The following is a 25352-nucleotide window of genomic DNA, read 5'->3' as shown; positions in this document are numbered from 1 at the left end:
ATGGACCCCCTAAAGCAGGAAGTGGCCCAAAGATACCGGGGTGGTGAGAACCACAGCTGTTCCCAGGACACCAAGGCGCAGAATGGAAAGTGTATCTTCAGCTGGACGTGGCTTGCTTTTTCCTAGAGCCTTCAGGGCAACAGGTGACTTGGGAACATGGAAGGGACAGAGCTGGGATATAAGAGGACTCTTGAATCCAGGGGTCATCAACTTGCAGTCTAGAGTGGGTCATCCTTCTCACTCACCGATGTGGCCTTTCTTGGTCAATCCCCTTCTTCATTGCACACTCTGTCCCCTTCACCCATAAACTAAGGGGCTTGGTGAGAAAGTCTCAGAAGACCTTTCTCGGGCTAAAATTCTCTAATGATCTTCCGTGACATCCTAAACGTAAAATGAAACTTCTCATTAGCTGTATCGTAAAATAAGAATGGGTTCGAAACTCTAGGAAAATGAGTGTTGGAGACATGAATCAGCCTTTTTATAAATAATCCTCTTATAGATGAATAAGGTCCAAGATGGTTTCCCCGGAATCACTTAGGAGAACAACAAAATCCTTGCTCAGTATCCAATATTAATGGCTATTTGTGTCCTAGAGTTAAGCATGGATACTTGGCAGTAGGATGGTCAGGGGTCTGATATTAACCCAACAACACAAGCCCTGTTCTGCTGAACAAGTTACAGAACAATTTACAGATAGTTATTGCTTGTGTAGGAGTGTTGTGGACTGAATGGTCTACCCCCAAAAGCATATGCTGACGTCCTAAACCCTGTTACCTGTGAATGTTTCCTTATTTGGAAATAGGGTCTTTGCAGATGTTAGGATGACGTCCTACTAATCCAATGACAGGTGTCCTTATAAAGAGAGGGAAATATGGGGGTGAGCACACAGGAAAGGAAGAAGGTCCCAAGAAGATGGACATAGGGACTAGGGTGGTGTATCTACAAGCCAAGGGACACCATGGGTTCCTGGCTACCACCAGAAGTTGGGACAGATCCAAGCAGTGAAGGATTCTACCCAGAGCTTCAGAGGGAGCATGGTCTCGATGATGCTTTGATTTTGGACTTCCAGGTTCCAGCACTGAGAGAGAATGAATCTCTGTGTTTGGAGCCACCGCACTCGTGGCGATCTGCGAAAGCAGCCCTAGCAAACTCACACAAGGAGTTGTACCCACATCATGGCTGTGAAGGACGGAGGACGGAAGAGACTCCATCAAAGCTCTAGCTCATCCTCATGGGAAAAATCCACATGGGGATCCCACCCAAGTTTTTGAGATCCCATTCTCAACTGAGTTTCTGTGAATGAAAAGAAATCCTTTTGGTGGGCTTAAGGGCCACTTTTGACTACTTCCTTTCAATGTACTATGATTTCATCCATTATTATTTGTCCATTATTCAATTTTCCAGATGGAAAGGATTTCAGTTATTCAATTCAAAACCATTGTAATTTCAATGATTATGCTTTAATGGTAGGCCTTTTCCCTTTCCCAACCAATGAGTTAGATGCACAGAGGACCTGACATGGAGAGTTTGCTTTGGAGAGCAACAGAGCCCATGTGAATGCTTGTCTCCTAACCCCAGAAGACAGGTTTAGACACACACATCTCACCAAGAGCAGAAAAGAAAAAGAAGTTAACAGTGTCACAACCAATGGGCACATAGTGATCTGGAGCTGTAAAGAAACCCATTGGCTCTTCAACTCCTTCCTTGAAATTTCGCAGATGTCGACATCTGCTCAGGTGGGTTGCCTGCTCTCAATCCTTGCTTCTCCTTACGGTTCCACAACTGAGATGTTCCGCTCCTTGTCACACAGACAGAAGGGGAACACACCACAGCAAGGCTTCAGCCACGGGTTGTTATAATTCAATTCGGACAACTGCTGCTGGACGGGAATGATGCTTCTTTTGTGTTCCTTCACGGCATTGGCCACTGTTCGGATCACGACGTCAAACAAGGGCTCTGTGTCCCGTGTCAGAGGTGTGGACTCGGAGGGGTCCCTGGTGATGTCGAAGACCAGAGGAGGGTCGTGGTAGGTGACCAGGTTGCCTGAGCATTGGCAATAGAGAGTCTCATAGCAGGCCTGAGCTCCCGGCGGCTGAAACACGGGTGTCACGTAATGTACCTTCCACACTGCCTCACCTAGACCAGAAAAGACACGTCAGAGAAATACAACTCCTGTGCCAACTGACCTTGTGTTCAAAAGAAGTTCAGAAGAAGATCTTGTGTTCTTCTACCTGATCATTCTCTTTGCCCATACGTTAAAGCTAAATATCATGCAATCCTTAGAACAATACTAAGAAATCAGAATCTGCTAGTAGAATTTTAAGTACTCTTGGAAGAACCCATTCGTTCTGCTTCTCAAAAATGCCTATTTCTTCAAGACCTCCCCCTGCCTTTCTAAATATGATGGTTCTTGGAAAGTTTTTCAAGAAGGTATTTTCAGTGGTCATGAGTGACCATGACCTTGGTATCTGCAGGAAATAGGGGCTGGTGTACTCACTATCCTTGGGGTGCCAGCGTACAGCGTGGAGGAACGCTCCACAGTAGTGGAACAGGAACTCGTGTGCTGAGCGTTGCACTTCACCCTGAAGCAAAGGCATGAGGTTCCGGCCATCGATCACCCTGTGGACACACACAAAGGATGTCAGGTGAGGGAGGTTGGCCAGGGGGCTGTTGGAGGGATGGTCTGCGCATTCCATGACATTTCCTGGGCCCAGAGAATAGCGTGCTGACTGTTCTGGAAATCTGTGCACACTGTCAGGTACATTACATTCTCATGGGAAAGATGGGAAACAAATCTGATGCTTTTTAAGTTATATTAGAAAACAGATCTTCTCCCTCATTAGAAAAAATAAGACCTGGTTCATAATAAAAAATACAATGATAGATGTCATACCATCCTAAAAATGATGGTAAAAGAAATAACATTGTCTTTATTCTCAGACACAATGACTACCTGTGTTGACAACCCCTTAAAAAGCTAGTGGAACTAATTAAGTTTGGTAAGTTCACCAGTATAGAATTTTATTTCTGAATCTTAGCAGTGAACAACCAGGACATACATTTTTTAAAAAATACCATTTACTACATCACAAAACATGAAATTTCAAGGGATATACTTTTTTCTAATATTAATATTTTGTGTCCTGAAGCCATAAAACATCTGAGAACAGAACTAATAAAGAAGATAAACAATGTTCATAGATTGGAAGACTCCACATGGTTAAGATCTTGATTTTCAACAAGCAGTTCATAGATTTAATGCAATCTCAACCAAAACCCCAGAAGGTTTTTTCGGAGAAAGTGAGAAATGTATTCTAAAATTGACATGTGAGAGCAATCTGGAATAGGTTAAATAATTTTGAAAAAGAAGAAAGAAGTTTGAAGGTTCAACTAAATAATTCCAAAATCAAGCAAGAGTATTCAAGCCAGCATCGTATGGTCATAAGGGTGGGCATATGAATCAGTGAAATGAGAGAGTCCAAGAAACAGACCAGTGGATATATCAATCAGTTGATTTTCAACAAATGTCCAAGGTAATCCAGCTGAGGAAGGACAGTCTTTCCTTAAAAGGCACTAGAATAACTGAATACCTAAATAGCAAAAAAAAAAAAATAATAATAATAATTCTGAACCGTTATCTCACACCATATAAAAAGTTAACTCAATATGGACCATATGTCTAAATGTAAAACCTGAAAGTAAAGAAACCACCAGAAGAAATAGGAAATCCGTGTGACCTTTGAATAGAAAAATAGTTTTTAGATGGGTTACAAAAATCATAATCTATAAAAGAAAACGGGCAAATTGACCCTTATCAAAATTGAAAACCTCTGCTTTTCAAATAATAATGTAAGAGAATGAAGGTGAGATGCAGAATGGAAAATATGATTGACAAAACACAGATCTGATAAGGAACTGAACTTGTGTTCGCAATATATAAAGAGCTCTGACCATTCAACAATAAGACAATGAAATCCCCAATTTAAAAATAAAAATGGGCAGACGGTTTGAAGACAGTTTGAATAGATAGTTCATGAAAAATGACAAGGGTGGCCAGTAAAAGGAGAATGTCCAATATCCTTAGTCATTAGGGAAGCACAAATGAACACCAGCATGACGTTCAACTACACAATTATTATAATGGTTAAGATGGAAAAGAGTGACCATACCAAGTGTGACCAAAGATGTAGAGCAACTGGAAATCTTACGTGTCGGTGGTGGGAACGCCAGATGGGGCAGCCATTTTGAAAGTCAATCCAACAAGTTTCTCATAAATAGATATTAGCAATATATTGGCACATATGAATAATATGACCCGGATTTCCCACTCTTGGGCATTTATCACAAAGAAATAAACCATTGATGTCTACGCAAAGACCTCTACACAAATGGCCAATGTGGCTTCAATCATAGAACCAAGTGTGTGTTTAGAATCTTCTGGATTCCCTCACATCAGTTTTCCATTGAAAAATAGAAAAGCACACGGAATAAAAATAGGACATTTTTAGAGCTAATTCTGGAAAGAAAGAAAAAAAAGAAGAAAAGAAAAGAAAACTGAAAACCAGATCAGTTCTATGAAGCAAAATCTTAATCAGAGCTTAGCAGACAATATTTCTTTAGATTGTAATTCTGCATAACCTTTGTGAGTTTAATATTTAGACGATGGCCATGTCCCAGAGTTAGTGAACCCCAGTGATAGAGTAGAAAGTTATTTTTATGGCTACGATTGGCTCAGTTAAAAGAAAACTACATTTCCACTAATATTACTATTTTCTAAAATGGGCCATTAAGCCAAAATTGATAAATACGCTTCTTAGTAGAAGGGACTTGCATTCTGTTATTATTTTATGTAAATTCTCAATAAATTCCAAGATTCGCTAAAAAGGAGGTTAGAAAAAAACACTGAGATCTTTCTTTGCTGCTGTTTGTAATTTGCTTTGGGATCCATTTCGTTTGCTTCTGAAAGAGACAAGGTCCCTCGTATAAGAAGGACACACGGGAATCAGTCTTTGGGCTTACAAGGGACACGTGTCAGGGGGTAGAAGCCATTAGAATGAACTGTGAAGAAGTCACCTGGAAGCCTGCCTTGGTCAGTCACTCCCAGGGAATGGTGCCACCCCATCTGAAGAGTGTCCTCTTGCTCGAATTCAAAAAAGTCACATCAGTGTTCCAAGGGCCCATGGAATGCCTTACCTTCACGTCCACCTTCCCGATCTTCTACAGTAGACATAGACAAAGCTAAACTTCCCTAGGTATTGGGGACAACGTCCAACCCATTAAGACGGACTTCACTACCTTGGTCCTGAATGCTCTGAGAACAAAGATGATGAGAACAGGGGGTGTGACATCACCTGTCCTGAGGGACCATGCCTCCGGAGACGGCCGCTAGTGTGGGGAACATGTCCATTAAACTTGTAGGTTCCTCGATCACTTTCCCAGCCGGCAGTCTTCCCGGCCAGCGGATAAGTCCCGGAACACGGATTCCACCTTCCCAGCCGCCCATACCTTTCCCACCTACGAGGCGAGGCAACAGAGGACCAGTTAAAATGGTCACGGTAGCAAGACTGCTTAGACAGGTAAATGAGTATCAACCCAGACCATGTGCTCAGAGCCCACCCCTTAAAGAGTCCTGATGGGGGTCAGCAGTACATGTCCGTGGATTTACTTTGTCCTGGGCTGCTGGTAGAATTTTGATCAAGTAGCTAATCGTATTCTATTTGGGACATTTCTACAGGCTTTTTTTGGTCTGCCTGCAACGCTGTAACCTCACAAATACACCTGCCATGTCCCCCGCCACCTTCACACGTTTGCACACTATTTCCTCAGTCAGCCCTGCTTATAGATGTCCTTTAGAATGACAATGCCCCCCTCCCAGAAGCTTTTGTGTTTTGTTTTGTTTTAGATTTTTACTATCCTCAAAATATCATAGAATTTACTTATTCTCTTTTATCCTGGTGTGGAAAATTTGAATTTTCTTAAATTTACTTATTATTATTAATTTATTTATTTACTTAAATTTACTTATTCTCTTTTTCCCTCCACTAAACTGTATTGAAAGCACTGATTCTTCGATTTTGTTCACTACTGAATCCAGCACCCTGAAAACAAACTGAATACAATAGTATGGGTATATGCTCATTTATTATCCCAAACCAAAGCATTATAGAGCATGGACCCAGAAGGCAACAGTGACCCCAACATGACAGGTCTAAAGCAGTGTTGCCTTGAGGGAACCAGGAGGAATGGCCATCCTATGGTCTTAATGGAGTTTTATTGGCTCATTAAATTAAAGTGGAATTTCAATCAAGCGCATGGAGAAATGAAGATTTTTTTTAAAAAGATGTCTGACTAGGTAAAAATAGAGTTTCAATAAGAACACTTTACCTTATGGGATTTATTTGTTTTCTTAAGAATTTACTTTACTTGTAAAAGCCCCCCAACAGCAGACATTCATGCCTCATGCCCTGTGGTCAGACTGAGGGAGACAGTACCCATTCATGCAAAAATCATTATTTCCTACTCAGTCTGTATTCTCATTATTCATGTAAAAATAAGCTCAGTTGTTTTGCGTTCAGTGGGAAAGCATGAATATTTTATTTTTCTCTGGAAAAAAAAAAGATGATATCTCTTCCAATAGATAGAATTACGCACACCGAACACTTTCCAGATAATAATTCCACATTAGGATGCATACCATCGACCAGTCCAACATGGTGGCCAATGGAACATGTATTCATGCACTAAGAGTCACACCAGGACATGGGGCTGATATCTGGGCATTTAATTATAAAACCAGACACAGGCTTGCTGCTTTGCGTGCCCAGCCATATCCTCGCAAGTGAGCCCCCCAGCTTCCTTGTCCTCTGTACTCTATCTACCACACTCAATCTTCTATCAACAGTCTTGTACAGGGAATCGGTGAGTAGGTCGATACTCGATTCAAAGTCACGTGAGTACGTTAATGCTTTAACATCTCATGGGGTCACCAGGGAGGTAGCTTTCTAGATACGCCCTCAGCCAAACGCCAGCCCTGAGGGGCCAGCCTCCCCCAAAACGTATCATCGGTTACACACTCCATTTTACCCAGAGTCAAATAAAAGACACTTGCCCGCTTTGTCACACATTTATCCATTCCCTTCATGGATGCCCAAGATCGTGAGCCCAGGAGAGCTTATTCACAACTGGACCCCACTCCCAATTCCCACTCCTTACCTTTGTATATTCCGTTCCACCCTCCACGTTGGGAATGGCCCACCCGAGCCTCCAAGTGTCCCCCGTGGTCTGATGTAAAGTAGACAAGGGTGTGATTCCTCAGACTAAAAAAGTCGATGGCGTCGAGAATCTTGCCTGAAACCATAAAAAGGGGGAGAAGGGACTCGTGTTATGAATGTCTTCATGAGCTTCGGGCTATAACGCCAGTCCGACTTGTGACCCATTTCACTGCAAAACTGCCTTTCATCCATGATGTCCCCTGCTTCTCGTGGGTAGTGTGTGAGCTCAAGAAGACTCATGTTTTCTGAACTCCTCATCAGCGTCTCGCGTTGGACAGGTAATTATGCTAAACGGGGAGTGAAAAATGGATTCGTTCTTTACTATTTTACTAATTTCCATTGTTACATTATTACTGCCTGGTAATCGTATTTATCTTTTACTGTGTTATATGGACACGAGCATTGATACTTTTAACTTATTAGTTATATCGGGCGTTTGCTGATTTTTCATGTGGGGGTTTCATTGTTCTGTTCTTGATTTAGACTCCTTTATCAAAAGGTGAAAGCTTGTTATATTGTTGCTAACAGTTCTTCCGTTTTCAAGGAGCATCAGATGAGTGTTTAAGAAACACGCTTCTGGTATTTCTGGAAGGGTTGAGATCTCTGCCTCTGTCATGACTTCCATGCGTCTTAGTGGCTCTGCGTTCCCGTGCTCTGGTCATCCGTGTTCCCATGTAGGCAGGTCGTCTGCGTACATCTATGCTCCTGCTTCTTGACTTCTTGCAAACGCACGTGCCCCACAGCATTAGGACCGACCCTAAAGACTTCACTGTAACTTGATCCCATCAACAGAGGCCCTATTTCCACATACTGTCACTTCCACAGATTCCAGGAGTTAAGATGTGGGCCTTTCTTTGGGGGGAGCATGATGCAACCCCCCAACACCGACCTGGCCTGTGATATTCAACCCCTGTCACTCTGAGTTAATTTCCTCCCCTCTACGTTCTCCTCCTCCGTGGACTGTCTCCAGGGCCACCTGCTTCTGCTTCTCTGATCTGAAAGTCAAATCTTCTGCATGTAGTTTAGTGTTTTAAGTTTGATTTTTAAAAAATATTTTATTGATTTATTTGACACAGAGGGAACAAGAGGAGCAGGAAGCAGAGGGAGAGAGAGAAGCAGGCTCCCCACTGAGCAGGGAGCCCAATGTGGGGCTCCATCCCAGGACCCTGAGATCATGTCCTGAGCCAAAGGCAGAGGCTTAACCCACTGAGCCACCCAGCCGCCCCTCTATATTGATTTTTGATATTGGAGCTGCTATAAATGATACCTTATCACCTACTGTATGTTGAAATGGGTTATTTTTAACATAAAGAAAATGTATTACTTTTGGTGCATATTTCTAGCAGAGAAATTTGTAGGATATATATGTATGTGTATGCATAATAAACTAATTATAATATTACTCTAATTCTGTCCTAGGACTATACTGCATAATTATGTCAACAGATGTATTATCTCAGGCCCTATATTATTATGTATATTATTGCTATAGTATATATTAATATGGCATGCTATTAATAATATCATATGCTAATGATATATGTACATATATGATATAGAACATGATATACTATTACTAATGATATATGTATATGAGTATATTATTATATTTTATATTATATATTATATTATATATGGGGCAGAGGGAAAGAGAGAGAGACTCTCAACTAGACTCCACACTGAGCTCAGGACCCAATGCAGGGCTCAACCCCTGAGATCATGACCTGAGCTGAAACCAAGAGCCAGACCTTAACCCACTGAGCCACCCAGGTGCCCCCCAATTAATAATGTTTTAAAAATCTCTCAAAACATTGAGAATAGAGCCAGTTAAAAGCATTGACCAACCTTATGCTCAAGGGTAAAATACTGAACTGTTGCACTAACATTGGCTACAAAAGAAGGGGTTTTCTCTCATTATTATTATAACTCATTTTTTAGGATTCCCTGATCAAAGAAATTAACAGAAAACCTAAATATACATGTAGTTAGATGAAGACCCTAATTTGATACTGTTAATGGACATAGTTGTTTATCTTGAGAACTCTAGAAAGTATAATAAAACTATTATTATATGTCTGTAATATGTAATATGAACAATTAATTCTATTGCATATAACACATAATTATATAACATAATACATGAGAATATACTAATAGTAATATACTGATAATATATTAATAATATAAACTAATAATGTAACTATATTATATACTATGCATGATATATCATAATTGTAATTATAACATGCAAAAACTATACATATTTATTTTATTAGACTCTGTACAGTTTAGATAATCACATCCTTTACAGTTACCAAGTTAGTTTGAGATGTTTCTATCCCTAGTATTTCAAGAGATTTAAAAAAAATTATGTGGTGAGCATGGAAATGTTTAATACCTTTATATAAAAATAAATTTTTATTACAAATATGTATATTTCTAGCATCAACTAAAATAGATTATATAAACATTTATCAATGTTATATATTTATAATCATTGAATTTCTATTATATATAATATATTACATAAATTTATATTGTTTATTATATTATTATATATTTTATATATTATACATTTATTATGTGTTATATATAGGATTTTATATTTATTCTGTATTACATATATTGTGTTTATTATATAATAATATTTGTCTTATATGTCATATAATAATATATGTCATATAATAAAATATATATACAATATCTCGTAGATGCTATATAATACAAATATATATACAAATATTATATATTCTAGATACTGTATTATATTCTAGGTACTGTATAATATAAACATCTACACAAATATATTATGTATTTGTTATATATTGTAGATACTGTATAGTACAAACATCTACACAAATATATATTTGTTATATATTCTAGCTACTGTATAATACAAACATCTACACAAATGTTATATATTATATTCTAGATACTGTATAATACAAACATCTACACAAATGTGATATATTCTAGATACTGTATACTATAAAAACAGACATACACATACACATGCTTCAGTTGATGCTAGACAGGTGCTGACCATTGCCATGGCCACTACCTAATTAATTTTTAAATCTCTCTCAAAGTGACTCGCCACCAGTAAACAATGTAATTGTCTGTGTTGCAAACCCTAGAGATTTCGGTGACCCTAGAAATCAATGTCTCATATTCATCTCATCTACTTACATTTTCAAGATGCATGTGTCTTGGTATTTGCGAGTGCACAAAAGTTCTCAGACACTTTGGCCCTCTCCTGGGTCTCTGCTGCCCTGCTCAGGGGAGCAGCCAAGGGCACCTGTTTCCCTTACACACCTGGTCCCAAATTTAATCTTAGCCATCATCACTTTCCTACGAACGGGTCCAGCCAAGCCTGTCCTCCTGGTCTCATGGTTCATCCGTCTGCCTCACACTGGGCGCTCACTCTCTCGTCCCGTTCTGGAGGAACCTGCTCTGAGCTAAGGGAATTCTCAGAGACTCATTTTGGATGCATGCCTAGTTAGGCACCAGAGAATTTCCCCTGGGTTGGGTCAGGGATGCCATTTGCATTGGAAGCTTCTACCTGGGTTTGCAGAAGCAGGAAGCCAGGTGGAGGGTGGCGGGGAAGGAGTTGCCCTAGCTTTCCCAACACCTGGGAAATGTCAGCCTGTAGGAGTCCGAGGGGTTATGGGTTGGTTCAGAAGGACCCAGCCAGGTTTCCTCATCTCTGTCTGTAAAGCCCGACCCTACACCAGCAGCTGTTGAGCTAGCAAATAGGAGTGAGTAGGTTCTGATCTTGGCTCCCCCAGAGCTGTCCTGGAACCTTGACCAAGACCCTAGTATCTTGCACCTTTATTTCCTCGACTGCCAAGGGGAATGACAATGCTGAGTAGGGTTCCCACTCCTAGAACACTCATGGGGATCCCTCCAGAACACACTTGGAAGAGGGCATGCCCCACGCATCAAAAGGTTCATGCAATCAACAGATCCCACTGCTTAACTGTTAAATTCATCCATCTGATACCCCAACCAGGAACCAAATCAACTTTCTAACAAAACTTCCTAACAAGGACAACAGCAATTCCCAAGACTTGGGGCTAGATCTTAGCTTCTGGTTTTGTTCTTTGTCTGCGTGTTTTTCGTGCTCACACCCACGCACCCCACACCCAGGGAACCCACACCTACACCCACTTAAGCCAAGGACATGCCTTCCTATGTGCTATATTTCATTAAATACTATTTACATGTAAAATAATTCTTAGAGGCACCTGGGTAGCTCAGTCAGCTGAGTGTTGGCCTTCGGCGCTGGTCATGATCTTGGGGTCCTATGATTGGGCTCTCTGCTCAGCTCTCTGTTCTGTTTCTCCTTTCCCCTGGTCTCTCTCTCTGTCTCCCTTTCTCTCTGTCTCTCCCCTTTCTTGAATAAATAATTAAAATCTTAAAAAAAATAAAAATATATATATATATTTTTAAAATGTTTTCTCTAAGACTGAGAATTCATGATATTTCATTGGCTTCCCTCTGGTCGGGCTTGAATTCTTTTTTTTTTTTTTTTATGAAGATTTTATTTATTTATTCAAGAGAGAGAGGGAGGGAAAGAGTGAGATTGAAAAAGCATGGGGAGGAGCAGAGGGAGAAGGAGAAACAGATTTCACGCTGGGCACACAGCCCAAGGCAGGGCTCGATCTCAGGATGTCCAGATCATGACCTGAGTTAAAGCCAAGAATCAGGTGTTGAAGCCTACTGAGCCAGCCAGGTGCCCCTTTCAGGTTTGATTGCTAACGCCTCTTTCTGCTTGCTAAAGTCTATTCCATGCCAACATCCTCCATCGGAAGATGATTATAACCCAAAGCTTCCGTCCCGCCCACGCACGAGGCCAGCTGCATGTGCTTTTCTGTCTTCCTGCTCAGAAAACTTGAGTCTGATTTGCTCACTCATACACATATCCTGGAAACTCGGAGACTCCCATGCATAGGACAAGCACTGAGTGTGGTTTTGTGCTGACTTCGTTGTGGGCTTCCACCTTCTACACCGTTGGGGCTGCCTGGGGGGGGACCGTGCCTGGTGTGTCCTGAACTATCAAAGCACAGAGTTCCATGGTCCATAGGTCCTGCTACTTACCCACCATGGAGTCCATCTCCTGTACATTGTCCCCATATAAGCCGTGCTGGCTGGTGCCGATGAACTCGGTCGTCGTGGGGAGAGGCACGTGCGCATGCAAAAAGGAGAAAACAAGGAGGAAAGGTCCTTCACGGTTTCTGGGGAGACAACAATCAGTCTACTATGAGTCTGCAAAGGCTGCGAAGGGGAACCACATCATTTGGGTCACACAGACCCAGTGTCCATCCATGCTATACACACCCAGGACAGGGGATGCATGCACAAGGCTGCCTCTTGGAGAAAGCATCCTGGCTGGGGTAGATACCAGCATCTGGACTGCTCCCCAGGACTTATGTGGGAGGGTTTAATTCCTGAGTGACCTCACCTGTCCCAAGGGAGCTCACAAGCCCATCCAGCCTTGCCCAGAACACTATTCCCACGACTGATAAAGTCTCAGTCCAGAGTCACACCCAAAAGACCGAAGGGATGGTGGCTTGGGAGTGGTTTCTTAAAAACTCTGAGTCTTTCACAACCCCCAAGCAAGCATGGACAGACATGTCTTGGCAAGCTGCCTGCACACCTTCAGGTCTCCTGGGAAGACAAAGGAAATGCGTATGACCCACTTCGAGCCCTGACAACCCATAGGGAACATAGGTTATCAGCTAACCAGGGTAGGACATGCCACAGATGACACTCCTTGGAAAATGTCTGCTCTGATGACATATGACTGCATAAAGAATGGGGAAAACATGAAAAAAAAAAAAAAGTTGGGTCATCCCAACTGGTGGGAATGGCATCCCACCAAAACTGCTGCCTACCCAGAGGCTCAGAATGGGATCTCGTTTGAGAATAGGGTCTTTAGAGATGTAATTAGTGGAGACGTCATCTTGGAGGGGCGGGGGGGGGGGGCGGGCAGGATCTAAGAAATGGTGTCCTTCAAGAAAAAGGATGGTTTGCATAGGATACTGAGGATTGAGATGATACAGATGTTGTTTTACATCACAAAAGGGAATCTGGAGATGGGATTAAGTTCAAGACCCGGAGATGGAAAGATAATCCTGAAATCTGGCTGTGGATTCAATGCAATCACAAGTGTCCTTGTAATAGGGTCCCCAATATGAGCAAAAAACAGGGTGGGCAGGAGGTCAAGGAAACCCTGCAGCCCCTCCAGCCTGGGACAAGAAACAGACTCTTCCCTAAAACCTTCATAATGAGCCAGTCCTTTCAATGCCTCTGTTGTAGTCATGTAGGATGAGATTCAGATTCCTGACCTCTAGCACCATAAAATAGTAAGTCTGTGTTGCCCTAAGCCACTCCTGCTTGCGGAAGTCTCTCCCAGGAGCCACAGGAAACTCACACACTGAGAAGCCCGATAAAAGCAACTTCTACCATCCACGAACCTGCAGGCGAATGTTGCTCGTGGCAACTTCAATAATCCACAGAGTAGCTTCCGAATATTCAGAGTCCCCATTCCCTTTCCACATGGTGCCATGGTGGACCATAGAGACCTTCTGAAACTCAACATAGCTCTTGGCAATGGAAGCACTTTGTCACACCCCCGTATTTGTTCCTGATGTACTAATGTAAACAGTAAGCAACATGTGCAGGCATCTTCAGACTTGAACTGGCTCACAGAATGTAACAGGATCGCTCATCTAGATCTTTTGACATAATGATGTCACCTCATAACATCTTAATGTGTCCCCTTGCAAAGCATCTGTAGCTCTGCACATAAAGGATGTTTCCAGGGGATGAGGAGTTTGCCCTAAGAGAAACCACAATGCAAAGACGGTTTAATCTCTCTAAGTCTAAATTTGTATTGTGCCTACTGTGGTACAAGGTGAAGACAAAGCTACTTACAGGTTGCCCAAGATTCTTTACACCACCAAACTGCTCCACCTGCCGCCCAAACACACACTGGCTTACAGATCCCCTACCCCAAGATGATCTCAATATCACAAACAACACCTCCAAAGACCCTATTCCCAAATAAGATCACATTCTGAGACTCTAGGTAGACATCAACATTGGAGGGACACTGCTCAACCCAGCTCACCACGGTATAACCATTTTTTAAATTTGTTTTTCCCCCGTCCTTTTTATTTTGATATCTCACCAGAGCAGAAATTTTTCAGAGTGGCATTTGCATCGCATGCAGTCCTTAGCTGAGGACCTATTTTCCTTGTGCTTGAGCTTGAGCCAGTAAGCCTGGCACCTCTTCTCATCTTCTTCTAGGTCACGTTTGAAGACTCAGTTAATGTACGTTCTCAAGTACGGCTTCTCTGACATATTGGAAAGTCCCTACAATTCGGATTGATAGCACCTGAATTTAGGACCATTAGCTTATTTCTTATCATGTGCTTGTACATCTGTTGTTATCCCTAAATGCGAATGTCTCCTTGAAGTCTAGGAGGAATCCCCAGGATGGGGATGAGTCACAGTAAAGCCTTGGGCAATGTTAAAATGGTGAATAAAAAATGTGTTCACAGTCTTTAAAAAAAAATGCAAGAGCTAGAGACCCATAAATGTGACTCCTTCAGAAAGTTTCCAGGGATTATGTTTTGGATGCAATGGGCTTTATAATGATCACCACTGATCTCAGCTGAATAACATCCCTTACATAGCTCATGATCAATGATAAGCCCCCTGGTTTTAATTTCTCAAGGAACTTTCTTTCCAAATAGGAAAACAGTGCCGTGACCAACTTATTCTACTATCTGGTTTCCTGGCAAATACATTTCCCATTGCACATTTTTATGCAGACAGTACGTATATCAATACGTATACATGTACATGTATTATAAATTAACAAGCCAGATTTGTAATCTTGAGCTTTGTGTGAGTCTACCTGCTCGGTCTGACCAAATATGAATTTCAAGGCTAATGGAGAAATTGTGATTTTAATAATAAGAACTCGAACGAGGTAGCCTTCCTTAGCTACTGCTTGAAGAGTCCAGCTTGCCTCCAAAATATCCTGTATTGTACTGTCTAGACCTAGATACTAGTAGTCCATTTCTTAATTCAGCATTTTTCCAATCCTCTCTCATTTTTGAAAAAGTTTTCACTGTGTTATGTTTTTAAAACACTCCTCTCTTGAAAATATTATCTTAAATCCATTAAGATTCATGGATTTTTTTTTCTTTTGTCAATTGTAAATCACTTTTACCTTTCCATAAACGAAATTGCCTCCTTCACCATGATGGAACCAGTTCGCTCTGCCTTCATGGGCTGCTCAGTGATGTCGTGCTGTCGTATGAGGAGGCAATCCCAGTACAGAGGAGACGTGTAACTGGAGAACCAAAAGTAGCCCAGCAGAAAAATAAAAAGAATCAAAGAGAGGATGAAGAACCAGGGAAGAGCGATCAAGTGACACAGTTTCGCCAAGATAAGAGTGAGGGCAGCAATGGCGACCAGCTGCACACAAAACCAGATTTTGCTTTCGATGGCTAATTCTGTGTCACGGGAGGGATCTGGCCAGCAGGGGTCAGTGAGAGTGAAAGGCATGCCATAGAAGTAATCAAAGCCATAATGGTTTGGATGATGGCACTGGTCATGTCGGGACTGACAGTTTAAGCCTTGATGCCATTTGCCTGAAATGACAAAGAGACAAATTAAGCATAGTACACCGGCACAGCATGAAGATCCCATGAGCACTCTTCATTCAGAACAAGTGACTTGTGCACAAAAATAGAACAGCAAATAGTTTCCTTCTGCCTAAGCATCCGAGGTCAGCACCCGACCCCTCTTTTGCTCTTCGTTAGCTCACAGAAATATGTGTTGAGATCGGGTTGTGAGTGACCAGAAAGAATGGAAGATAAAGGAAGGAAAAATACAACTGTGAGTTTGTAGCCAGGATGTGAACTGGGCCGCTTCTCATTCACAGAAGGAAATACATCATAGCAACTAAGATAAATGCATGACAGATCAGGGCAGATTACAGGTGTGGATAGATAGGTGAGTAGGTAGGTCGGTACATGATATTAGATAATGAGATATGTATGGATAAGATGGATGGACAACAGGGATGGTGGATAGATAGGTAGGTAGAGAGGTACGTAGGTAGGTAGATAGACAGATGATAACTAGATAGATAGACTGATACAAATAAGCAATGGAATATAGATGGGGCATGCATATATGTATACACAGGTGGATAGACAGATACATAGATGAATGAGAGGATGTGTGCATGGATGGATAGATGGCTATATAGATAATAAAGACAGATGATAGCAGATAGATAAATAGATAGATAGATGATAGATAGATAGAAGTTAGAGATGGGTGAATGATAGATGAACCAAGCATGGATGAAGGATAGTTGGATAGCTCACTGGATGGAAATCTTAGGTCTCCCACTAAAGTTCACTAAACTTTATTTGATACAACTTGCCACACCTTGAACAGTAACAAAAACACCCATGGGCATGGGCATCCTGTTGACATGTGGACTCTAAGAGACAATGATCACGTGTATCCACTGAAACATTAATAGTTCCCTGTGTGGAGTTAGGACTACAAGTACTCACATCTCTGAGTAACTGAGGGGGTAAACAGAAGAGAGGCAAGGCTATGACCCAGGTTTTTCCATCCTGCACCTCCACTAAGATTGTCTTCTCTTGTCAATGTCAAATTGGTTATAAAGCTTGATTTCAAACAGCACCTTATTTCATGCCAGTTGAAACCCAGACTCTCAAATGGGGACAGTAGGTTTAGGTTCCAATGGGTCATCATTGGTTGACATCTGTCATCTTTGGCAGTGAGAAAAAAAAAGACATCTGTACCATATCCATGGTTCCATTTTAATGAAATAATTAGGTGGACCAGACAACTTATCTTGAGAAAATACACAAGCACAGAGAGGCTGACAAATTTGATCTTATTGTGCAACATTTGCATTCAAATGTCTCATGTGTCTCTCAGTGTTGGGAAGAAGCAATTTCCTCATCTTTGAAATTAGGGAACTGGGTTATTCTCAGACGCCCCTTCTGCCTGCAAGTTTCCAATGATTCCATCAATGTGCAATGCAATTAACTAAGAATCCTGATCATTACCATACCATTACCGGGAGACTAAATGCGGACTTAATCATTGCCCAAGGGAGCAGCCCGGTTTTTTCCTCTTCATTGACTCTCTTGAGCTGTGGAAGTGGTGAAAAAAGGAGCTAACCCATGGGGACATCCTGGAAGGGGTCAATAGAAACTTTCTGAGGCAACACAAAGTGCTCCTTATCTTGATTTAGGTGACAGATACAGGGTGTAGACATTTTTCAAAAGACATTTTTTTTTCAGATGCATTTTATTCTATTTGGATGATGGCTATGGGGTGTAGACATTTAGATGGAGTCCAAAGTTGACCCCATAAGAAGTTAATGATGCATCAAGCTATTTGTGTGCTCTTTAGAGAGCTCATCACATTTCTTAAAATCATACATGGTCAATGAGGTGAAGGATTTCAGAGTTTGCAGAGGATAATAGAGCAAGACCATCATTGAATAGTAGAGGTCTGTATAGAAAAACATGGGGTGGCCATCGGGCAAGGCCTGGTGTTGAGGTGGGAAAGGATCTTCTGTGGTGCCTGAAGTATGTATGAAAAGGATAAACATGCACCATTTAGGAAGGAGTGAGCATGTGTGTGTGTGTGTGTGTGTGTGTGTGTGTGTGTGTGTGTGTGTTCAGTGGAGAGGGTCATTATAATAGAGGGTCCCAGGTGAACAAAACACAACAATGAAAGAGGGTTCTGTAGGACATGGGGGACATGTTTACTTGAAAAAGACCATATAATATATTAAACAGATTAGTGTTGGAAAGAGAAAGGTCAGAGGTAGTTAATGAAATGGCAGCTGTAGAGCCTACCTCACTCAGAAGGTCTTCTCTGCCATAGCCAAGATGCATGCTTATTTTGAAATAAAGGGATTCCAAGGAAACCATGCCAAGTAGAGAACATACGGTGTGGGGATGGTGCAGTCGGCTAAACATCAGAGTCTTCATTTCTGCTCAGGTTACAATCTCAGGGTCGTGAGAAGGAGCCCAAATCGGTTCTGCGCTCAGTGCAGCCCACTTTGGATTACTTCTCCCTTTCTCTCTGCCCCTCCCACTCGTGCTCTCTCAAATAAATAAATAAATCTTGAAAAAAAGGATAGAACAACACATATTATTGTTTTTATAATAAATAAGTCACGCCTTAGGCCACTTCTTACCTATTATTGCAGTGCTATACCCTTGCTTCTTCAGTAAGGCTGCAAACGTCGTCTCGTTCCGAGGGAGTCCGGCAGGGGCTCCAAGTGTGATGATGACACGGTTCTTTGTGTTAGAGACCATTCCTAAGTGGGATGGAAAAACAAAACAAACAAACAAACAAAAAACAACAGAACACACATATACAGTGAGTAAATGCCCATCATCATCTACTTAGGGTGGAACTGTTCTTCTCTTAGGGACAAATTAGGGAGATGGGATCCTCTCAGACATCCCTTCTGCCTGTAAATCATCAATGATTCCATCAATGTGCAATGCAATTGGAAACCGTTCGTTACCATTCCACTGCAACGCCATCGGGAGACTAAATGTGGACTTAATCATTACCAAAGGGAGCAGCACAGTTTTTAAAATCTGAATTGACTCTTCTTTGAGCTGTGGGAGTGGTGAAAGAAGGAGCTAACCCAGGGGGACATCCTGGAAGGGGTCAAAGGAAACTTTCTGAGGCAACCGAAATGTTCCTTATCTTGAGTTGGGTGACAGATGCAGGGTATAGACATTTTTCAAAAGACTTTTTTTTTTTTAAGATACATTTTTAAGATCCATCCACCATGAAGGGGAAGTGAGTTATAGAGGGTTCAGGAGCTGGAAGGTACAGATGTAACATGTGAGGAACAGAAAATCATCACACAGGGGAGGAAAATTGTGTTTCCCAAACAGAACGCACACTGGTCTCCACTACAGACCTCTTTACACATTTGCATGCACACAACATTATCAGACATGCACAAACACATCATTCAAATAACAGTCTACACATAGACTCCAGCATGTTTACGATGACACAAGATATCTGTTCAATAGATACTGGTGATTGAACAACAAACACAAGCTGCCCTTGGTTGGGAAATCACCGTATTAGAAAAGGAGCCAAAAAATGAAACCTTGTGAAAACTTCAAAGCCTATTGTTTCTACAATGGATTCTTTTTTCTGACAATAGATTTTAGTTGTATTTGTACAAAAGGTAGATAAGCCAAATGTCTGTCAAAAACCTGACACTGGGGCCTTTGGCAAGACCAGGCACCTAGTTTTTGAACCTCTCCATTCCTTACCAAAAATAGAGCAATAAGAAAACCGCTCACTCATGAACATCACTAGTGACAAATCTAGGTGGCAGGTAGATGAGGACATGTCAAACAAGTCCAAGATCTACATTTTACAGAGAAGAAGCAGAAGAATGCAAACCAGTTTCTGAAGGATCCATTAACTGAAGAAGCCCAGAATAGCCTCGGGCTGTTCTCTGGAGAAAAGCAAAAAAAGAGGCACTTTTCCCAGTCTCACTGCTAGTAACCGAAGATTTCTGGGTGTATGGAAAATATTGGAGCAATCCAGCCTGAAGAACTCTGTAAACCGACCTATCCTGGCGTCCTTCCAAAATGGCGGCCCAACCTTGAAGCAATACCCAGGAGTGTAGAGGAAATTGAATAAGACAGGACAGAGTGGGTGAAAAGAATGAGAAATTCCATATGAAACTAAGAAAGGCAATTCAGTAGGAGACTTTCAAAGAGGGAGCTCCCATTGTTTAAATACCATATACAAGAAGGCAAGAGAAAAAGTCTTCCAAGTTGGATTTGGCAACCATGTCCTCTGCATGAAACCATCTCCTTCATAATGTTAGGGAAGCTAGTTTTACATAAAGTGAGTAGCACAGAAGAAAAAAAGAAGAGTCAAATCACCTATAAGTTTATCATAAGAAAAAAAAAAAAAAAACTGGACCTGATTCATCTTAACACAAGCTAAGCAAGATATTGTCAACCTCATGGGATGTAAAACATTATGCGACAACGTAAAACAAGCTCAACAACGGGCTTCTCAAGCTTGACTAAGAATTGGACGTAAGCACTGGACATCATTCACCTAGGAATTATATGCTCTGCTTCCTCTTAAACTATAGACTATGTGTCCATAAATCACGGCCGGCCTGACCACCTTTGAATATATAACTGCATGGCCCACCCATTCCAGTATTGTATTGTATTGTATTGAATCCAAAAGAACCGAAAAGTGTTGAGTCAAAAACGTGTACTGGCAGCGACACAGCAGAACTATTCATAAGAGCCTAAAGCCAGAAACAACCCAACGGTTGGTTAATCAAGAGATGAATAAACAAAACATATTACAACCATATAATCCTTAGGTGTGTGATAACCGTTGGAGACCTTTTGGCAGGTCCTCGTCTTGATACCCCCAATTAGTGCAGATGCATCCTGTTAATTAGTTCCTTCCAAAACAGCTTGCCATTCTTGCCCTGGGAGGGAAAGTCCTGCCTACTCCCGATCATGGAACAGTCAGGATAAACCATCAGGGTGAGATGAATGGACAGAGGCATCTCCAGGGATGGCTTGGGCCAACGAGGGTAACAGTGGTTTCCATGCAGACATCTGCAGTTGTGAATACAAGGACCAGTGTGTGTGTGTGTGTGTGTGTGTGTGTGTGTGTGTGTGTGCGCGTGTGCACGTTTGGGGGGCAATTTTTTAAAAAAATCGACTAGCCACATTTTCATTTCCTTGAATCCTGATGTGCCCACAGACCATAAAACAAGCATGTCCATCTACGCACCTGATCGGATGGGGTATCTTCCCGTGAGGAAGGCAGCCCGGCTTGGGGTGCACATGGGGGCTGCAGAGATGTGTTGATTCAGCTTCACACCTTCCCGGGCTAGGCGGTCAATGTTTGGTGTCCTGGAAAGAGACAGAAAGGGGATTGCAGAGTGGAGGAGGAGGAAGAAAGAGACAGACAAAGGCAGAAACCAACATGGCTGTTGATGATGATTCCCAGAGCTCGGAACAGCCGAATAAGTCACCGCACGCAGAGCCCTATTTCCTTTTTCTCCTCACGTCATGGAAAAAAATACAGCTGAGGTTTTAGACTGTGGCTGTCTCTTGGAAGGTTGATATAATTTGCTGCTGCGATATGGTGTCTAATGAATATATGGCCCTGGCTTCTAAAATATATATTTAAAAAACTTAGTGCCTGTGGACTGATTCATTAAGGCGAATGACTTACGGACTTTAGTTATGCCTACCTACTTACAGACACAAGGAAAAGTTCGATGCACGTGTTCCGTAGAGAGATGTCCTAGACCAAGTTCGCAACCCCTGCCTTGTCATTCCCTGTAAAGACGCCTGGAGGTTGGAGACCATCAGATAGATTTCTACAGCACAATCCCTTGCCTGGATGCAAATAAAGACCTAGCTTTCGTCGTGACAGAAGTGATCGAACAAAATGGAATTGTTCAAGTACAGGGTTCACGCGTCAAGTGTGACGGTGACACACGTCAATGGCCTCTGCCACCTACCACAGAGCTCTGACTCTGTTGGCCCTATGGTTTTTGATTCTTTCGGAGGACCCACTCTTAAAATGGAAGGATATCACCTTAAAAGGCTTCAAAAATTAGGAAGCACAAAATGACCAGTTCCACCAAGTAAAAGTATGCATAAAAATCATCACTTATTGGGGTCACCTGGGGGGCTTGGTTGAGCAGGAGACTCTTGGTTTTGGCTCAGGTCATGATCTCATGGGCATGGGATCAAGCTCTCGTTGGACTCCATGCTCAGTGGAAAGTCTGCTTGAGATTCTCTCTTTGTCCCCGCACCCCCCCCCTTTCTAAAATAAATAAATCTTTTTTAAAAACCGTCACTTGTGTCATAATACTGCATATCACAGAGGGCTCGCTATGTGTCAGGTATTGACTCCAAATGCTCTGCACGTATGAACTCCCACCTGTATACTACCCACCTGTGCGCTCAACCGACAGGAAAGAAAACCAAGACACAGAGGTTAAGTAACTCCCTCGAGATTTCACCAGCGATAAATGCAGACCCAAGATTCAACTCCAATCAGGCCTGATTTTAGCATGATTTTCTCCTTGTAAAGACAATTTCCCACCCATGAGTTTGGTTTTCCACACGATATCATCATAAACGTTCATCAACCCCCCAAGCCCAGACAACAGATGAAATCACACAACTCAGTCTGAAACCTTACCTCATGGTGTCATTGCCAAAGCAGCCCAGGTCCCCAATCCCAAGGTCATCTACCATAATCAGGACTACATTAGGCTTATCGTCAGGCACCTCTTGGGACCAGCATGGATTTAAGAGTACACATATCCAAGACAGAGCAATGAAGAGCCTCCTGAAAAACAAGCATGGATTTTGTTCAATGATGTTGGGAGCTACGTCCCTTTGCAATGTGCCCTTCTCATGAAAACAACCAGGCACATCTCCCTGAGAAACAGGAGAGCCTCTCAAATTTCTCTCCCCAAGCACTGGCTGCTGCTATCGCATGGGGTCCATGAGGCTCAAAGTGATCTTCTCCTGGGTTCCCCACTCACATACACTAAATTCTTTTCTAGGAGGTGAAGTCTGAAATCGTTTACTCAGAGACAAAGCATTTCTTAGGCCAGAAGCAATGAGACTCCTGAGTTCATATCCTTGGAAGAAGGAGCCTGCTGACTTTCCTTCACACCCGATGAAGCTCACACGTGGGCAGCTGTAGAGGTTTGCTAAGGGGACATTTGGTTGGAGCAGCAAACACCAACAGCAGCAAATGGTAAACAAAACAAAGAAAAAGCAACCCCGGGGTAAAGGAGAAGGGAGAACTTTGGTGAAGAACTGAATTCTGGTCTCTGGAATCCAGAGACCCCCTTCAGGATGCTGGTCAGTCCCAACTCGAGTCCCATTCTCTCAAAGAAATAGGTAATTCCCTTCCTACTGGATCCCTACTCCATTGCCGGGTAATGAATATTGGACACTTGAACTATTAGCTGCTAACATTTCCATGTTGTCTTTATCCGTATTTCAAAACCCACCTCAAATATGTCCTCCGGAAAGAAGAGAAATGGTCCCTGACCTTCGTCTGCTCTCAGAACCCGTTGTGAATGCTCAGAAAACAACGTTGGCCACATGAGTAGCAACTCTTTGCTTGTACCCAAACATATCCCCCCCCAAGACTATGAACTTCTCAAAGGCAAGACCCATATGCCCAGGACATTTCCCCGTTGTCAAATCATGATTATTACACGTGTGTTTTCATCTACCCAACATGGGTTGAACTGCCTTTCTCACATCCTATTTTGACCATATTTCACTTATTTTTATTTCTGTCATTAAAGTGTAGCGGGCATGCAGTGTTACACACTGGGCACAGCACAGGGATGGGCTGAGACTCTGTGTTATGCTGTGACCGCCACAAATGGACCTACCACGCATCACCATGCAATGCTACTAAATAACCTGCAGCATCTGAAAATAACACGACTATGTTGGAAATCTGCAGTTCATATTTGTATCAGTTGCCAATGTATCTCCTATTTTTATCATCGACTTAACCAAATCCAGAATGTCAGTGTGGATCTACAACCAACTATGGCTAGAAAACATGACGTTGAATCCCTGTTATGTATAAAGCTGAATTCCCAGGTGTCCCTAGAGTGTCCACTGCATTTGCAAAATAGCTCACTGTTTCTCTCACCCGAGTTTCATCGCACACCGCTGGGAGCCTTCCTTTTTCCCTTGGCCAGAGATAAAATGTGCTGGGAAAAAAAAAAAAAAAAAAAACACAGACTGGTATTATCTTCTTGTTCACGCCACTAGTCCCCATGGTAACAAGAGATGACAAAGCCAAATTTCCATTTCTGACATTTAAAACTGGTTTTTTCAGAATCTGCCAAGACACGAACCTCCCGTCATCAAAGTCTCTGCTGCTCTTACTTTGTTTTTAAGGAGCTCTTACTTTGCCCAGTCCTGGGTCCCCCTACCTCTCTCTGCCTCTTGAGTTAACTGGCTCTGTCCCTAAACCTACCTTAAAACACATCTGGATGACTACACAGTCTCGAGGAGCTGCTAAACCTGAAGGCTTATACTCAGAAGGTCTACATGGGATAAATCTGGGTCATCCAAAAAAAAAAAAAGGTTGTTACTTGAATGGACCAGTACTTTGGTTTTGGATTAGCACAAATACTACAACACCATACAGTGATCTTAGGATAGTTCGTTATCATACATCAGGGTGGAGCTATGATGAGCTCATGATACTATAGCAAAATCCATTGCAATGAAAGAAAACATACACGCACTCATCTTTTGCCTACAAACCATCCCTCATGTTTGTACTTAAGATAATATTAGGACCATAACACAGACCCCCTCCTTCATCGATCTGTTTGTCAAAAGCAAGATGATAGAGACCGCAGAGGAAGAGCTATTGGCTAAGGAAGGAGAAAGAAGAGAAGCTTATTCAGACAAACACTGGTTTGGAATCAACCTCTCAATGCCTACGCTGACCCACTGGGTTCTAGAAAATAGGCAGCCAAAGGGGCTTCCAAAATCCCAAGTCTGCCCATGACAACAGAAACTAAACAAGAAGCAAGAGTCAAGAACATCCATCCTCATAAGGCTTCCTCAACTCACCTGTCTGCTGTGCTTTGGTCTACCTTTCTGTCCAAGACAAAACCAGAAGGCTGTCTTGAAGACCTCTTGCTTCTGCTCAAAAGCCACCTGGACTCATCAGCTAAATATCACCCTGCTGGTACCACCTCTCTCTGTGATGTGGAGGCTGGTCAACACTCTGCCCACCCAGATGGTTCAGGTTTGCGAGACAAAAATGTGGCAACCTGATTTGCCTCCCTGATTTGCATCTCCTTACACAAACCCATGGGAAAATGTCATAGTCAGCAAAGCCCTTGGCACCTTCCCTGTAGTTACGGAGTATTCCTATCTGTGACTGCCACCAAAATGATTC

At 42.2% G+C, this 25352-nt stretch overlaps 1 protein-coding gene across 1 annotated transcript; it reads right to left on the bottom strand.

Moving 5' to 3' along the window:
* Positions 1 to 1441: 1441 nt before the first annotated feature.
* ARSF (arylsulfatase F) lies at positions 1442 to 25177 on the bottom strand. The gene is made up of 11 exons (XM_004768298.2): positions 25022 to 25177; positions 24084 to 24144; positions 22596 to 22745; positions 21168 to 21289; positions 18550 to 18672; positions 15517 to 15940; positions 12372 to 12508; positions 7213 to 7347; positions 5352 to 5514; positions 2498 to 2619; positions 1442 to 2136 (listed from the first exon to the last, which is right to left on the bottom strand). Exons 2-11 carry the CDS (start codon positions 24092 to 24094, stop codon positions 1769 to 1771), a joined length of 1755 nt encoding a protein of 584 aa, XP_004768355.2. The 5' UTR covers positions 24095 to 24144; positions 25022 to 25177; the 3' UTR covers positions 1442 to 1768.
* Between the last annotated feature and the right edge of the window lie 175 nt (positions 25178 to 25352).

Source organism: Mustela putorius, unplaced genomic scaffold (assembly GCF_011764305.1).
Source record: "Mustela putorius furo isolate JIRA1106 unplaced genomic scaffold, ASM1176430v1.1 tig00003836_pilon_pilon_pilon, whole genome shotgun sequence".
In the NCBI taxonomy this organism is placed as follows: domain Eukaryota; kingdom Metazoa; phylum Chordata; class Mammalia; order Carnivora; family Mustelidae; genus Mustela; species Mustela putorius.
Note: the sequence above shows the minus strand (reverse complement) of the source record. Positions and strands in the feature narration are given on the sequence as shown.